The 19,427-nt window shown below is 32.5% G+C and overlaps 1 protein-coding gene across 1 annotated transcript; it reads right to left on the reverse strand.

The window, feature by feature from the left end:
• Nucleotides 1-6,835: 6,835 nt before the first annotated feature.
• On the reverse strand, nucleotides 6,836-10,986 carry CYP79A2 (phenylalanine N-monooxygenase-like protein). Its single transcript, XM_010254784.3, has 2 exons — nucleotides 9,740-10,986; nucleotides 6,836-7,791 (listed from the first exon to the last, which is right to left on the reverse strand). Exons 1-2 carry the CDS (start codon nucleotides 10,841-10,843, stop codon nucleotides 7,129-7,131), a joined length of 1,767 nt encoding a protein of 588 aa, XP_010253086.1. The 5' UTR covers nucleotides 10,844-10,986; the 3' UTR covers nucleotides 6,836-7,128.
• Nucleotides 10,987-19,427: the final 8,441 nt, after the last annotated feature.

Genomic DNA, 19,427 nt, shown 5'->3' on the forward strand with positions numbered 1-19,427 from the left:
TAAATGGGGGATTTCTGTGATGAAATTTTGTGGTAAGGTGTTTATAAGTATCTAGGGCTCTTTAAAAGCCCATTAACTCTAATTTGCAATTCGGTTAAAAAAACCCCGTATGTCGCATGGGTTCCGACTAGTATTTAATTATATTTTTAGTTATTATAATATTTCATCCCCTTCTCATGAAAAAAAATCTTCATCCCCGACCCCAACAGCCTATGCTGTTGAGGGTGTTTATGGGCTAAATACGTTCACCCATTCACGCTCATATTTATCTTTTCTTTTTTGTCAAAAGTAAATGGGGGCGATTACTATTTTATCCCATTCTCATGGTAATTTGGCATTTCTAAGAATGTTCTGAATAGCATAGGCTGTTGGGAAAGTTTTTTTTTTTTTTTTTTTTTTGCATTTGGGGTGGATCTCTATAGGGATCAGAGAAATAGAAAAAAATTGTTATTTCCACCTACCAATATAAAAAAAAAACAGGAGGTTAAAGTCATAAAACCCAATTTCAATATTTGACCCAACATTAATGTTAGTTGCTAAATCATATTTTATAAGTTTTAGTTATTTAATTAATTTAAGAGTTCTATTATGATACCTGAAAAACTTATAATCAATCAACCAATATCTTAAGTGTGGATCAATAGATGGTATTCATCAAAATTCATCAGGTTTGGATGGGTCAAAGTTCTTCCGGTATCATATTTTTCCATCAACATAGATTTACCCTTAATTTAGTATTATTGGCATATAACATAGTGGGTTGTTTTCTTATGGCGGATCAATCTTAGGGTGAGATGTGCAGAAACATAATGTTGGAAGCATGTTGGGACATGTTTTGTTGGGGAGTAGATACCAACTCTTTACAACCTAGATTGCAGTTTAATGGGCTTCAGTTCTGAGATGGTTGTGACCATAAATCTAGTAACGATGGGCCATTCGCCAATTTGTTTTGTGGTTGTGGTCTTTCAATCTATCCAGAACTCTGAGTCTCTGATCTCTTATAATCTTTGGCATTCCCCACCACCTTCTATTAAGTTGAATGTTTTTGAAAAGGTTCCCCACCTCTGGTTTATCTCTTTTAGGGGGCGTTCTACAACATTAATATTTTCATTTGCTTTTGGAATTGTTAAAAACATTGTTTTTAAACTCTATTTTTATTTAAAAAAAAAAACAAGTTGATTTTGTATAAAAAAGAATACATGTTTTGGAACTAACAAAATATTGGCTTTTAAAACAACTTTTCTAGTATAGAAATTATATGATTTATGGAACATGGCGTTGAATAATCAAATGAAAACATATTTTAAAGCCAGATTCAAAAACATATTTTTAGTTTCAATTTTGAAAACACAAAACACAAACACAAACACAAACACAACCAATAACATGTTTCTGATGTTTTTATTTTAAGAAACACATTTATTTTCAAATAAAATGGTTTTAATTTGTTTTGAAACCAACAACAAGAAAAACAATTGATGTTGTAGAACGCTCCCATGTCCAATTTGTAAATCATTGATTGAATCACTTTTATTTCTGTTTTATGATTTTTTGGTAAGCATAAAATGTTAAGAAGATGCTCCTGACCTTCTTGGATGCAAATAAGATCCCTTGCCAAAATGTAGAGGGTAATTTGGTCTATAATCCTAGCTTATCCATACTTATATTATATATCGACTTATTCCATGTGGCATCTTTCTCCTCTTCAAATTTTGTTCTAAAATTCCCTTTGCTAATTTTTTAAAATTTTGACTTTTTTTTTTTTTTTTAATTTCACGTAATTGAACATGTTCGTTTTAAAGCTTCCCACCCTCAGCAAACAAATTCAAATTCGAGTTAGAATCAATTACGATTCTTTAAGTCTGATAACTTAGATTCTAAGTCGTCATACGTACAATTCATAGTGGAAATTCTTTGACTCGGGTTTTGTTGACATTCTTGACTCACACCAGGTAAGTTTTGCCACGAAGGTATGTTTTCCAATGTCCAAAAGACCTCAAAGGTTAAAAAACTCAGAAACAGGGGAGCATCTTACCTCAGACATTTATTTCTGATTTTTTAAATACAATAATTTACTAATTAATTAATAATTGCTTGCTAGGCATATTTTTTACAATAACAATAATAATAATAATAATAATAATAATAATAATAATAATCAGAAATTAGTTTCATATTGTTTTTAATATTCAATTTTGATTGCAATTTACTGTTATTTTCTTATTTTTAAACATTAATTATTGAAAATGATGAAAAATTAGTGTAATTTATTGTTATTTAATATTTAATTTTCATTGTATTTACTGTTATTTCCTTATTTTTAATCGTTAATTATTGAAATTTATCAGAAATTGGTGAAATTTATTGTTATTTAATATTAAGTTGTTTTATTGTAATTTACTGTTATTGTCTGATATTTAAACATTATTTTTTGAAAATTATAAAAAATTAGTATAAATTATTTAATATTTAATATTTAATATTTCACTGTATTGTACTATTATTTTCTTATTTTTAATCATTAATTATTGAAAATTATCAAAAGTTGGTGTAATTTATTATTATTATTTAATTTTTATTTTTTATTGTAATTTAATGTTATTTTGTGTGAAATAATAAAAAATAAGTGTAATTTATTATTACTTAATATTTAGTTTCTTAATGTAATTTACTCTTATTTTCTGATTTTAATAATTAAATGTTGAAAATTATCATAAATTAGTGTAAAATTATAACAAGTTATTGTCATTTATTGTTATTTAATATTTAATTAGTTATTGTAATTTACTGTTATTTTTTGAATTTTAATTATTAAATATTGCATATTATCACATGGCAACGTAAGAGACGCTTAATAGCAGCACCTCAGAGGCTCCCAGTGACAGCACGACCTGAGGTACCCCAAGGTCCCCAACAGCAGTTGAGCTACGACAAGCCCAAACTTGGTTACGTGTTTAAAGACACGTGTCCAACCAAGCATACCTTTGACGTCAAAGGCACACATCCGACTTCAACTTCACACATAACCGCTAATTGCCACTTGGCAGAACAGACACCCCACTTCCCCTCTTTGCGAGGAAGTGGGCCCCGAGCACTTTCCAAGCGTTCAGAACGCCGATCCACATAATCACCCCACCACCTATGGTGAACACGACTTCACATCTGCGCCCCACAATGTCCCACAGCGCATCTCCTCCGTCTATTGGAAACATCTCCCAATGAGTGTACCAGACCCGAGATGTTCCCAATACAAGGTGGGGATGCGCTGTGGAACGTTGTGGGGCACAGATCTGAACTCGGTGAATACCACTCCTTGCAATAATTTTGAAAGAAACAGATGGCACACGGGGATAGATTTTAGCTTTCCAAAATTTCACCAAAAGGCCCATTCCCCATAGGGTCCGAGTGTAGTAGGCACGTTAGGTAAGTACAATGAGTGAGCACGTAATAACTGTGTGACACATCTCTTAGTTAATGTGCATTTTATCCAAACGTTTTTGTTCAGTTAAACAGAAATTATCCATTATTGTATTATCTTTGTCAAAATAACTAAAAATAAAAAACAATGAAAAAGAAAAACATAAATAAGTCCCAACTCCTAACACGTTTAGGTTTTCTTTTACACTATTTTTATTTTTAATTATTTTGACAAAGATAATACAATAATGGATGATTTCTATTTAACAAAACAAAAAATCACTGTTTTCAAAACCGGACCAGACCGGATGGTTGGACCGGAAAAACCGGTTGCCGGTCACCTAACCGGTTCCGTTTTCCTTCAAAACCGCCTTTTTCTCCAAAATCGTTGATTTTGGTCAGCAAACCACTGAACCGGCTAGTTAACTGTTCGAACGATTTTGATCGTTTTCAAATTTTTAAAATTTTTTTGTTAGAACGGGTCAGCTGTTCGGGTCGAACGGTCAGACTATTCGAATTGATAACCGGACCCCTGACCGGTTCATTTTTAAAAACCATGAAAAATGTTTGGATGAAATGCACATTAACTGAGAGATGTATCATACAACTATTACGTGCTCACTCATTGTGTTTACCTAACGTGCCTACTACATAGGGACCCGTTCCACACCTCTAGAAAACCTTACATCACTAACATCATGTAGCAAGATATAAATAATAGTGAATTGTCCACCTCGTCCCTTCATCCAAAGCCACTCATCCCCCAGCATAGTCAGTCTAGAAATTCTCCATGTATGACTGCGACAAACGTGAATATCTTTTAGGAAAGAGAGCTTTCTAACAGGTCTTCATTCCACTCTCGAGTCGAGAGTGTGTAAGCAGTTCACTTACAAGTTTCACACCCAAATTCTCATTTCTTAGAGAGTTAGCGAGTGTAAATTCATGTACTTCAAGAATTCATGGGTCCCCCCAATACTAGATCTAAGTAGTCCTCCCTAGAACCAGGAAGAAGACTCCCTAACTGCTGGTGCTTTGAAGAAGGTGTTATGTTTACAGTATTTGGTTTTAAGCAATTATTGGACCCACGCCGCATCCTCCTCTGTAAGAATTCTCCACCCCACCTTACACAATAAAGCATCATTAACATATTTTAACCTGCGAAGTCCTAATCCTCCAGCATTCCTAGGGGAGCAAGCTTTCTTCCACACCAAATCCCTACCAAACGTATTATTTCCATGGAAAAAAAAAAAAATTCTTTCATTAATTTTCAATGCTTTCACAAGTAGCCACTGGTAATGAGTGAACGGACATGATGTAGGAAGGTAGAACCGAGACCACACTTTTAATAAATACAGTTGGGCCCATTTGGGACAGTGAGTTGGCTTTCGATCCACTTAATCTTGAATATTGAACTCGATCCACACCACCTCCTTATACACCATACGCTTATTTATTCCAACAAACATCGACATACCCAAATATTTCTCCTTGCTACCCAGTCTTTGCACTCTCAAACTCTTTGGCCTTTGCAATGTCTAGAAGAAATATTTTTGCTAAAATAAATACCTGATTTAGAACTCCTGAGTCCTGACCGGAGCAAGCCCCAAATTCCTCTAAAATCTTAACCACTGTATCTACCTCCCTCAAAGCTGTTGGACCGAACAAAAGTTTTTTAAGTCATCCGCGAAAAGCAAATGAGACACTGCCGGACAACCCCTCCCAACCCAGACTCCATGTAACTCCCCTTTTTCCACTTTCTTCTGTAACATCAAAGATAGTGGGTTTATCCCCAATATAAAAAGGAAGGGTGACAATGGGTCTCCTTGTCGCAGCCCAGGGCTAGGAGTGAATTGAATAGAATCTTCTCCATTGACACAATCACCGCAAACTGGGTTGTAGAGATACACATCTTCACTAGCTTTCTCGTTCATCAAATCCATTATCTTCCATCACCTCCATACGCCTTAGACATGTCTACCTATAGAGAAAACACACCATGCTTGCCTTTTTTTTCTTTTCATATAATGCAAACTTTCTCGTCCAACTATAACATGTCTACCTATGGAGAAATTAATTTATGAATCATCATTACGTAGGCTAATAGGCCTAAAATGAGCAACTGTTTCTGGACATTTAACCTTAGGAATAACAACTATATTTGTGAAATTAACTTCTGGTAACATCTCATCCCCAAAGAATAATGATTGAATAAAAGAAACCACATCTTGTTCAATAATCGACCAACATTTATGGAAAAATGATGCAGACATACCATCAGGTCCGGGAGCCTTTAACTCACCAATTTGAAATGCAACGTCACGTATCTCCTCTGTTGTAGGGACCCTAGTCAATGCCTCATTATCTTCGATAGAAATAAGTGACTGTAGCAGTTCTCTAATTGTAGGAGACATAATAGGTTGTAAACAGGAAAACAATTCTGAGAAATATTTCACAAATAATTCTTGCATCTCCTTTATATCCTCTGCTCCACCCCATCTTCCTTTTTTAAGCGTGTGATATTCAGTCTTCTTCTATTTACTATCGTGGAAAGATGAAAAAACTTCGTGTTGTGATCACCTTCCCGCAACCACAACCCCCTTGATTTTTGTTTCCAAAATGATTCCTCCCACGCCAACAATTCATCCATTTGCACTGGCAAGTTCTTTTGCTTTGTGCTAAACCTCCTCACTTGGGTAGAGTTGTTGAACTTCAGCCACCTTCCTATGTAACTCCTGGAAATTTATTTCCTCAAAATGTGCTTTTGGAAAAGGAAATCATTGATTAAGATATTTATATTGGAAAATAAAAGATTATCATTTTTGAAATTTTGGAAAAGGAAATTATTGATTAATATATTTTGAGAAATAAAAAGATAAATTAGTGTAATTTTGTCAATAGATTATTTGATAACAATTCAAAAATATATTTCAATGATATTTTTTGTAAACTATTTAAAAGGAAAATAAATTATTTAATAACATTTCAAAACTAAATTTCAAAATTACACAAATGTAATAAACTTTCCAAAGTTTTCATAAAATTACATTATGGAAAGTTAAAGATAATTTAGTGTACTTTTGGAAATTGAAAAATTTGTGTAATTTTCATTGTAAATTATTGAAAATAAATTTTGACATTTTCAGGAAATTATTTTGGAAAACTATAATTTGAACCAATAATTAAACAAACTATTTTTGGTACATAAATTAGTATATCCTTTTGATCATTTTTTTTCATCAATTTGGACATAGGATTTTCCCGGATCCCCACTAGTTTTGTATATATAACAGAATTTGTAAATAGGAGAAATTTGATCACTTGTATTGTAAAAAAGCCCATTTTTTTAATAATCAGGACTCGATCAATATATAAAATTAGGAAGAATATGATTATAGTTTATACTATACACGCAACAGAAGAAAAGAAAAGAATTCCCATCCTTTTATTGAATTATTACTTGATCCGAAATAATAATCATCACAAAATACACATTTCTGCTGAACCAAATTTAAAAAGAAAACTCCAACAGAATTAAAAATTTAAATTTAACCACCCTGTTCCCTCATTCATCAACACAACTTAATTAATTAATTAATTAATATTATTAATATTATTATTATTATATTATATAGAAGCAAAAAACGTTGATAACAGATGATAATGAAAATTCTGAATTTCCTTTTTCAGAAATTTGATTTGAATGGTGATTTATTAATTATTAGTGGTCTGGGTATAGAGGTGCATGGGCAAACGGGGCTTAGCAAACGCGCGTAGCGGTTTAGCCAGGAAAAGATCATTTGTGGATTCAGAGAGGTCGATTTGGGACAGCCCAGGCGGAACTTGCCAGCTGAACCCCTGAAGGAGCCTAGCCAACAGCATCACCGTCATGGCTGACCCGAGCGCCGCACCCATGCATCCACGCCTCCCCGTGCTAAATGAGATGAAGCGCAGATCCGGTTCAACCAATTCCACCTCTGCTGCTGTTGCTTCTGCTCTGCCATTGTCCAACTGCAAGTGGCGTTCGGGCTTGAACCGGAGTGGTTCATCCCAAACTTTAGGGTTTCGGCCCAGACCGATTCGACTCAGCAGCACGTGGCTACCCTTAGGGATGAAGTAACCGGCAACCGTGCTGTCGGCGTTAGACACGTGAGGCAGGTTAAAAGGGGCAATGGGGTGAAGACGGAAGGCTTCCCGAGCACATGCCTTGACGTAATTGAGGCGTGGGAAATCTGATTCTTGAACCAGTCTCAAGTTTCCAACCACACTATCGATTTCCTCAACAGCTTTCCTAAGAATCTCAGGTTGGTTGATCATCTCCGCCAACGCCCATTCCACTGCATTTGATGGATTGTCCACTGCCGCGTAGATCAAGTCCTGTAACACGTCATCAATTAATTACTATATCTCATTTACCATCATCCCTTTTTTTTTTTATCGTTAACTAATTAAACATACGTATGTTAAAATTTAAATACTCTAGCAGCTACCTCACAATATTAAAGAGAAGACAGAGTTTATACTTTATAGCGCAGCACTCATTTTCTTTCTGAGCCTAAGAAAATAAAAACAAAATTTTTTTTTTCTTAAAACATAAAAAAGAAGTGAAGAAATTGATGGGCCAACCCGAACCATGAGGTTGAGTAAGGATTAATTAATTTGGGGGGTTCACAAAACCTGAAATGGGTTAGGGAGGGTATGACCCCGATCTGAGCTAATTAATTGAGACCCGACTTGTACCTCTACTGGTAACTGGATCATGATAGATGATTTTTACAAATAAACACGGGGTTAGACAGAACGGTGGATTCATTAATTCCACACTTCATTAACAAGTAACAACGCAAGACCATTTTACAACCATCAAGGGGTTATGGAAGCCTACCAAATAATTGGCTTAAAAAAGTCTACCAAATGTACACTATTATTATATACACAGAAATAACAATAAAGATAAAAGAAAAAAAATTCAATTAATATAATTGTTTCCCTTAAACAATTCCCAAAGTTTATGTATTCAATTTTTATGATGAGTATTAATTTTGATTGGTAGACAAGACTCTTAGATGGTATTTTATAGTGGGTTTAGTTTTTTAGATGCCAAAGATATCTTCTCCTACCCAGGAAGATGAGGAAAAGAAACTAAAGGTGGGCGAGATTAGGGTTGAAGGTCATACCTATACAGCTTAGGCTTGTTCATGCCTAAACTCTTAGTTGGTCTCCAGACTGAGATCAGTTATTGGCGATTAGAAAGAAGAAAACATAAGCTCTAACCCAAAGAGTCAAGTTCGGTTTTGCTCGATCACCAAATTATGGGTTTTCTTTTAACATAATCGGCCAGCACATGGTTTCTAATTTCTATTAATTTTACCAAACACCTTGAAATTTTCATTTCATTCCAGAGTATTGAATTTAGAAAACTCTAGATTTCTTCCTGCTAAAATAATAATTTTGGACAAACTGGCAATTTGTTTTTGCTGAAATTTCAGTGCACATTCGGTACATATTTTAGCTCAAATTAATATACAAAAATACTTATTTTCAATATTTCTAAAAGAGTTTTTGGATAAAGTTTCAATTTTCTTTGCTGAATTTCCAGTGCAGTTCGGGTAAAATTTTTAGCTCATTAAATGAACAAAATATATAAGCATACTTAATTTAAATATATAAATATAAAGTGTTTTTTAATTGGAAAATACTAGATTTCATGCTGCTAAATGAATTCTTAATAATCATATTTCTTTGCAGACATTTCAGTGCAGTTAGGGGAAAAAATTTAGACCAAATTACTAAGAAAAATACAAACGTACTTATTTCTAAAAGGTTTCAAATAGAAATTAAACACTAGATTTTGCTGAATTTTCAGCACACATTCGGGAAAATTTTTACTCCAGTTAATAAAATAATGAAATGAAGATAAAATGTATAAACGCAACCGCTTTAAATATTTCTGAAGGATTTTTGCTGAAGTAAATGAATTATAAAAAGGTATAAATATTTTACTTATATATTAATATATAGCTTCATAATTAATGGAGTAATTATAATGACATACCAAAGAAAGCAAATATGTGTATGTATGTATACATTCAATTTTGCGGAAACAATTATAATTTTGGAAACTATGATCCGTTCATGCATCTTCAAAGCTAGCTAGGATTTTTAATCTTTTCAACTCTCACGCATGCATGCATGATTGCAATTTCATCTCAAGAATATATAACTAGGTTTGAACATTGAAGAATGAAAATTAAAAGATGAAGAGGATGGGGGTAACGGCTATATATATATTAAGTTAAAACACTAATATGTATATGTATCTTACCGCAGTCTGCGCTTTGATTTCTTCACTTGATAGCAATGGTTTTCCATCAGTGTCCTTGGCGGAAATGAGGACATCGAGGAGGTCTTGAGGTTCTTTCTTGGTGGCGGAAGAAAAAACATCTTTGCCACAACCTCTCCATTTCTTAATTCTGTCATCAATAATGGGGTCATGGTATTTGTTAACAATACGAATAGCCTTCTTCATGATCTTCTCATGGCCATTCAAATCCAACCATCTCAGGCAAGGCATGTAGTCTGATACACAAAACGCATAGAGAAGTGAAAGCACGGTGAAGAGAGCATCGACATGTTCTATTTCTTCGGCACCAGGACCTCCGTCCGGGCTTCCTTGGCCGAAATATCTCTTGTTGAACATCATCTTCCGAATGACATTCCCGCTATATTGTCGAACGGCAACCCTAACGTCGACGACTCCACCAGCAGCACGAGCAGCCATGGTACCGTTGAGCTTGGAGTTGGAGGAGTTGCATTGGTTAAAGATGTAGCGAATGAGATTATCGGCCTCCTCAACTCTCTTGTCGAGGAGCCAGCGGAGTCTGGCAGGAGTGATTACCTCAGAAGCCACCACCCTCCTCATCTTCTTCCATTGGTCGCCCCAGGGTGCAACGGCAATGGACAAGAAGCCACGGCTGGAGTACTGAGTTCCCATGGTGATGGGCCTGGATGCAAACAGTGCATCCTGTTTCTTCAAGAACTCTCGAGCAATCTCAGGGCAATTAACGGGGATTATATGAACATTACCCAGCCTAATGCAAGCGATATTTGCATTCAATTCCTTCATAAGACCTAATATCCATCTAAAGGAAGGCTTGTTGATGAACAACTCGGGAAGGTTGCCGACGATTGGCCAGGGTAGAGGGCCAGGAGGGAGTGGAGGGGCGGCAGCAGGGCTAAACTTCTTGTGGGTTTCAGATCGAAGTTGGAGGAGTAAGAAGAAGAGAGATGCCAAGAGTAAGAGTGCAGTGGTGGAAAGGGTGGTGGAGCCGAAGAGTATTCCGGAAAGGCCGGTAAAAGCCGCATCAGCGGCGTCGGTGCCCCATCGTAGAGCGAGTAGTGAGGATGTGGCGTTCGTCTTGGCTGTCATGGGGGGTGGGTGCGTGTAGAAATTGGGAAGTAGTCTGTGATAACTGATAGATAATTAAGATGGACGGAATTTAAGTGAGTAGTTGTAGACGACGAGGAGTGGAGTACTCAGTACTGGAGACTCTCTTTGTTGTCTTAACTCTTAAGAGGGAGTTGGTGGAACGTGGAATATATATACCACTCAACTCTAGGGGAGTTGAAGTAACGGAGAGATGGAGAAACGTACACGGACTTCACGTGAGAGAAAATATTGCATGTGAGGACCCCATATATACTGGATTCCTCTCCTAATTCATAGCTTTTGCTTTTATTTATTCTTTTCCTTCAGGGGTGCACGTGAGGCCCACCCACCAGCCATACCACGGAGAACCTGATGGTTTGATCAACTCTAACTCTCAAATTGACAACAACCATCACTACATTAGGACATGGGCGATTCTGCCCCGGGTAGAAAAGTTAATGGAGTGATGATTTGTTTTGGAATATTAAATCCGGTTTTTACCGTTTATACTTTATACAGCTTAATATTTCTACATATATATATATATATATACACACCGAGAGAGATGGCAGGGTATTATTGTTTTCAAAACATGAAAATTTGACTAATATCTTCTTTTTATTTTAAATAAAAAAAAAGGTTGGGAGTGGGGGAGGGGGTTTGGTCAGGTCATATCATTTGATGATGATGCATTTTCTCCAAAAACATTTGAAGGCCGGATTATTCCATGGGACTTCATATTTTGTTTGGCAGCGTCAGAGCTTTGCATGGCACTTGGCGCGTGAAATCCGTGGGGGGTTTCTACTTTCTATGGTGTGCTCTCTCGCGCTTTTGTCCAAATAAACATTTAACAATAGTATATATATATATATATATCCTCTTCTATTTATATATATATATATATATATATATATATATATATATATATATATATATGTTATTCTTTTCTTTTGATTTCTATCAGGGAAGAAACGAACTTTATCCTAAATTCTTAGGTAAGGTTTTAAATATCGATATATATGTTGGTAGAGATGTATTGGACAATATCATTATTGTTTTTTTTTTCTTTTTTCTTTTTTTTTTTTTTAATTCGATTTAGAGGGACTGACTTAAAGTTTTTTCACCCCTGAGCCGGTTAAAACTCTGATACACCTTTTGTAGGACCATATCCGAATGCTCTCGATATGATTATATCAACTGATATGTAACAAAATTTTGAACCTTCTTTTAAGGCATGCAGATACTATTATACTTTTGTCTATAGTAAAAATCTTTATACCAAAAACTAAAGAGTATATATATATAGATAGAGATAGAGAGAGAGAGAATTGGAGAAGATTAATCGGTGCCTGTGTCTTGATGTGTCAAATACTTGTTGTTGTTGCCCACAGACTTCGCGAGGGATTTTCTTTGTTTTTCATGGGATGATCGCAAATAAATAACGACATTATGAAACCGCTATTATATATCGTTCTTACCAAATATATGTCGGGATCTACTGCACTTATCCTTCACTCCATACAGTCTGTGTGATGGGCCTTAGAGACTCAGCCTGAATCTGATTTTCTTTTTTTTTTTTCTTTTCTTTTTTTAAGTAGACCCAACATTATCAAGTAAGCTAAGGGGGTGTTTTCCAACGCGAATCATTTTTCTTGTTACAAGTATCAAAAGTAAAATAAATTAAAATGAGTAATTAATTTTAAAATAAATAGAAAATATATGCTTAATTGGTTATATATATATATATGCTCTTTGTTTCTATTATTAAAACCAAAACATGTTATTGAATTTCTCGTTTAATTAAAATCATGTTTTCATTTGATTATTTAATATCATGTTTCATAAATTATAGAATTTTTCAAAGCAAAAAAAAAATCATATAATTTTTAATTTTCTATACTACAATATTTCTTATTGTTTAAAAAACCCTTATGTCACATTTTGCTTTTTCCAAATAAAAATCATAGTTGAAGAACACTTTTTTTTTCTGTTTTTCTTGCTAATGTCACATTTTCAAAAATAAAAGAAAACAAAAGCACTCAAACCCTTATACAAGGGGGTGTTCCACAACATACAAAAACAACTGCTATATAAGCAAAAGCAATACAAATTTGCTGATGTGATAGTTGTTTTTGTTTTCAGAAAAACAAGACTAACATGTTGTCAAACACTCTCTAAATTTACAAATACATGCACAAATATACACTATCATAACATCTGGAAAAATATAATTGCAGGTATAATAGGGTTCGGGTTGTAATTTTCCAACCCCAACTCAATTTAGCTTTCTTAGCCCAACCCAAGTTGCACCTTTATGTTTTTGGTTCATATGAATAGAATGAAACTACTTATAAGTTATAACTAAGTGACTTCCCTCTCAACCTTCTCTTTCTCTCTCATTTTCTATCAAACCAAACACAGCCTCTATCAAACCAAACACAGCCTGCCTAGGTAAGATTGCTCTGATTGTAGCTGAGATTTGAGTTAAAATCCCACCTGCACATCCCCAGCCGTGTAGCTTCATCGAGCCAAAAAAAAAAAAAAAGAAAAAGAAAAAGAAAAAGGAAGAAGAAAAGAAATGACAGGAAAATTTAAGAACAGTATAATTGAAAAAAAAAAGTCATTGTCTTAGATGGTTTATCGAGTCAAAATTTTCCAAACCTGGTTGTCAAGGTTGAAAACTTAATTTGAACAAGTTTGGTAGAGTAATGCATGCTATTTTTGTACACAATTCTAAGAAAAACATTTTAAAGTTGGATGCCATTTTTCTGTTTTCTATTTTTTTAAGTGATTAGAGTGCATCCAATTTATATGTTTTTTTGTGTTATTTTATTGACCTATTGTACATAATATACTCTTATTATGTATAGAAAAATAGGGAAAATCTATGATACCGGAAACACATCATATACCAAAAAAGCTTTGATCAATCACAGGCCCATAAATTTTGGTGAAAATCCACCTGATTGGTTCCTACTTTATATTACCGGTTGCAAGTTTTTTAAGGTATCATGTCTTTCTAGCATCATAGCCGAACCATGAAAAATCAAGACTCAGAAATTCATGATCATTGCATGTGTGTATATCAGAGAGAAGATGCTGATTTTATGTTGCGCATTTCAATTTCCAATTCCTAGAAGATAATTCTCTGTGTTTGGTCGGATTGTCATGGTCATGGATGGCCACAATTCGATAATCTGATCAAGACATCTTGATTGTCATCCATCAACGAGGAGGTTTCTCTTTTGTTTTCTTGCCAAGGAATCAAGCTTAAGGGGGTGATGATAACAAGCTGCGTGATTTTGTATTTGTACTCCTTCCAAACTGAGCTTTAAAATTTGTACTACCAATGATTACATATAAGATTTAAAAAGAAATGAAAATTTTGTATCAGATAAGAATACAAATAACGAATGAATGCAAAACTGAATCTGATGCAAAATGTCTATCTGATTCAGATTTGGAATACAAGCAAATTAAACGGAGCCCAAGAGGATAGAACCGAGGTTGGAATTTAACTAATCTGTACTCAAAAACCTACATTTTATAGCTAACATGCCTTTGAAACCAACTTTGACATGTAAGGGATCCTCTTTTTATTTTTTTTTCCTGATAATTTTTACTAAAACCCACACTATACTTTGGGTTTTACTACAACCACCATGGGAGTGGGAGCCCATGCCCTTAAACACTTTCTACTGGATTTATTTCTAAATGACAATACAAACGGTTTTTAACGGAAAATCGATTAAATAAATCAGTTGCAATGTAAATAGCTTATTTTAGTAAAATGCAAAAACTATAAGATAATTTTTAGTAAATCTAAAAATAAATGGTGTTTTAGTAAATGACCTTTTTTTTTATCTTTTTGATTATTGAACAATAAAGATTGCTTAGGTAATAAAAAGTTTGTGGCCACACTTCAGTTAGATATTCAATGCTTATAAACAGCACAATAAGCAATTAGGAACAAGCATCCCCACTACTAGGGGTGTCAATGGACCAGTTTTGGATTGGACCTCATCCAAACCAAAATCAATTTAGATGGATTGGATGGACCAACAAGATATTGAATTGGACCAGTCCAGATCTAATGGTCTAAAGTCAAACTCTAAAGTATTTATTGGATTGGACCTGGTCCGTCCATAATAAATTTGTATTGGATTGAGTCAATATCTGGTCCATTGATAAAAGATAAGAATATAGGTGTCAATGGACCAGGTTTGGATTAGAATTAATTTATATTAAAACAAATTTGAATATATTAAATAGTCCAAAATATCCATTGAATTGGATTGGACCTGGTCCATTTGTAATGGACTCACATCAGATTGGACCGAATCCAGTCCAATTAACAGTCCTACCCACCAGGCCACCAGTCCGCCAAGACTCAGTCAAATTGATCCAGTTTTGAAATGGGATTGCTAGTTGCTACGGGTGTGCGTGGACGTCATTTGGATTGGGTCAAATGAAGTTTAGGTTCCACTTATTATATAATGGCCTCCACAAACAATTTTAAATTTGGCTCATGGGCCTTAGTGATGAGCCCTATCTCAACCTTAAGGATTTCCCTGAAACCCAGGCCCAGTTTATTAAGATTTAGGACTGATCCTCCTTGCATGGTTACATTACATAACCATCGCTGTTGGCTTTGGCAGGTTAAGGACCATAGCAGCAAGCCGGCAAGCCAAAACGCTGATATTCTTTAGTTTTTTAGATTATGTTTGGTTTGAAGGAAAAGGTAAGAAAAGAAAAGAAACGGCAGAGAAATCTGTACAAGTTTCATAAAGGTTTTTTTAATTTTCTTTTCCTTTCCCTACCTTTTCCTTCAAACCAAACACAGCCTGAGGGTAAAATACGTATACTTACGATGTTTCTAACAAATGCTTAAACCTTCCTGACTTTTATCAGCTGCAAAAACCTCCCTGATTCTTTGGGGTAAAGTATACTTACTGACCCCTTCCTTCCGTTAATTCCAGTTGGCATAGAGAGTAAAAATTCCCAAGTACCCTTTTTTATCTGACAGAAGAGTTAAAACGTTTTAGTACCAAAGTTGCCCTTCTTTGATTATTTTTCCATTTCTTCTAAAACCACTCTTACCTACATGTAGATGGAATGAGCATTAAAAAAGATAGTGGGAAGGGTCTAATTCTAAGAATCCACCCAAACCGGTTCTAAGGCGTAGGGGTTTATCCTACCTGAATCAGCCCAGAAAATCGGCCTTGGTGGAACTGGAATTATAATCAAACTTGTCTTGAAATAAATCTCAAAATATATTAAGGATGTGAAGATTTGAACCTAAGCACTCATGGTTACAAAGATCATGGTCTCAATTGATCATTAATTCACTTAAGTTATTTGATCATTTTTCTTTAACTTGATATTTGAATTTGTATAACAAGTAATGTAAAAGGTAATATTTACAAAATTTAAACCATAATGATAAATTTTGAACTATATATTAATATATTATTATAATATTGAAATTAAATTACTCAATTTATTATTATTATTATTATTATTATTATTATTATTATTATTATTATTATTATTATTATTATTATTATTATTATTATTATTATTATTATTATTATTATTATTATCCTTAGAACCAATCTTAAAAGGATAGGTTCCGATTCCAAGAACCTAGAACTGACAGATTCTAGGTTCTACCTTGAAATTGAACCAAACCAACCCATGCCCACCCCAAAATGGTATGGCTTTCCGAGAGATTGAGTATAAGAGGATCCAAATTTGATCGTCATTTACTGAATCATTTTATGAAACTCTTTTTAGGGTTAGGCTTTGAACTCATGAGTAAGTAGAGGTGTAAATGGGGCCACCATGCTCTGGCGGGCTGTGTCAGGCCATGCTTGCTTCCTCTAGGATACTTCAGATGTCAGGCCTGGCACGAGCCCAGGTGGGCCTGCGCTATGCTGAGCCTTGAGCCAAGCCATGGGAGGCACATTTAAAAAAATTGAAAAAATACTAAAAATTTTAAAATAAATTAACAAATTAGACAAACAATAAAAAAAATCTTAAAATTTTATTTTATATGAATTTTGATGTACACAATTATTTATATATAAAATAATAAAATAAAAAAATTACAATACAATTGAAATAAAATAGTATAAAAAACTATATATATAAGTTATTTGTGTAAAATCAATGGCATTTCCAATTGGGGCCTTAATGTTATGTGGCAGGCGGCTGAATTTAATATTTCATAACTGATTAACATATTAATTAATTAACTAGTAGGGACCCGTGCGATGCACGAGATTTATTAAGTGAAAGTTAAATAATAGAAATGATCATCTACTAAAATATCCCTTATATTTCATGGATTTACTAAAATCTACCCTATAATTAAAATTTTACTAAAACATCACTTATAATTTGCAATGGATTTAATCAATCTTCCATTAGATGACAGTGGAAAATGACAATGTTGACCCTAGTGTTCATTTAAATAAATTTAGTCAAAAGAAACTAAAAATAAAAATACCATTTTGGCCATTTATAAGACACGGTCAACCACTCTATTGGCTATATTTGGTTAATTTTGTTTTCTGTACAAAAAGTGTTAAGGGTATTTTTGGAATAAAAAATCATGGGCCTAATGGAAAAATAAACACTCCTTAATGAAAGGTTGGTTAAGTAAATAAGTTGTAAAATATATGAGATGTTTTAATAAAATGAAAACTATAAGGTAGGTTTAAGTAAATATGTAAAACTATAAGATGTGTTCTAGTAAATAACCCTAATAGAATCACATAAGAGTATACAATTGTTTTATATTTTTAATTTTTTAAATAATTAATAATTGTTCATATTTTATATAATACTTTTAATAATTTTTTTATAATACAGAAGTAACAATAATTAATTTCAGTTAGGTTTATTCATCAAACTGATGAAACCGGCCAACTCGATCAACTCAACCCAAGTTGGTCGGTTTTCTAATATTTTAGGTTGGTTTTGTTTAAAAAATTTCCCACTTCAACCAAGTTGGATCAATTTCACTTTGGCCATTTGTAAACCAACCAAAATTGAATGACCTAACCATGGATATAAATATACTTTTTAATATAAAAAAATAGAAAACTTTCCATATTTCTTAGTCCAAAATGTTTTATATCATAAATCTAATTTTTAAATTTATTTTTTAATAATTGCACTATAGTTTTTAAAATTAAATTAAATTTTTAAGTTTAAATCTTTTGAACTGACTGACTAAACCAAAAAATCGACCCAAACCGATACAACTTGAGTGGGTCGATTTTCACAAAAGGTCAGTTTTGGTTTCAGTTAACGATCTCCCTAACCTAACCAGGTCAATTTGGTTGGCCAAATAGCCTACGACCTAACCGAACCAACTCATGAACACTCATAATTTCAGCTAAATTAATAGTCTCATCTCTGACAAATAACAATAGTTTAATCTCCAATAATTATTGAAAATTTATAGCAAAAATACACAATTATTAAAAATATACTGATAATGAAAAAAAAATACAATAAGTACTAAAAGTATATTAACTTAGTCAATAAATAGTATAATCTCAAATAATAGTTTGATCTCTAATAAATATTAATCAATAAGTTATAACAAAAATACAATAAATTAAATTTAAAAATTCCACTAATAGTAGTTTAATCTCCAATAACTATTGAAAGTTTTCTATTAAATAATAAAACAAAATAAATTTATACATAATCATTGAAAATACATTTATCACAAAAATAATAAATAATTACTGAAATACAATAAATATTAATTTTAGTATATATAATTATATAATAAATACAGATTAAGAGTTTAAAATTATTATTAATAAACATTAATTTTTTTTGAAAGTTATTTTCTCGAATTATTACTTGATATAAGTGAAATTAGTTATTTACAATATTATGTAAAAATATTAAATTATTATTATTTTCAATATTATGTTATAATTATTTTTCTACTTTTTAGATTTTTTTTAAATTTATTACATAATTTCTTTATTTTAACTATTTAAAATCTAGTTATATTAAATATTTTGTTATTTAAAATACCCAGTTATTTAAATACTTAAAAAATTATAAACTATTTAAGTTTTAAAAATATTATTTATGGAATTTAATTATCCATAAAATCATATTTGTATTATTATTACATAATTTCATTATTAATTTTGTAATATATTAAATTATTATTAATTTCAATATTATGTTATAATTATTTTTCTGCTTTAAAGATTTTTTTTATTTATTACATAATTTCGTTATTTTAACTATTTAAAATTTAGTTATGATAAATATCTAGTTATTTAAATATTTTAATAATCTATAAAATATTTAATTTTTTTTATTTGAATTTTATTTATTTAAAGCTATTACATATTATTAAATATTTGAAAAACATTTAAATTTATGATCCGGAAAAACGTAATTTAATTTGTTAGTACATAATTTCGTGATATATTTTGTAAAAATATAAAATTATTTATTAGATAATTTCGTTATTTTAACTATTTAAAATATAGTTATGATAAATATTTAGTTATTTAAATATTTAAATAATCTATAAAATATT

Source organism: Nelumbo nucifera, chromosome 2, assembly GCF_055504915.1.
Source record: "Nelumbo nucifera cultivar China Antique chromosome 2, China Antique-T2T, whole genome shotgun sequence".
In the NCBI taxonomy this organism is placed as follows: Eukaryota; Viridiplantae; Streptophyta; class Magnoliopsida; order Proteales; family Nelumbonaceae; genus Nelumbo; species Nelumbo nucifera.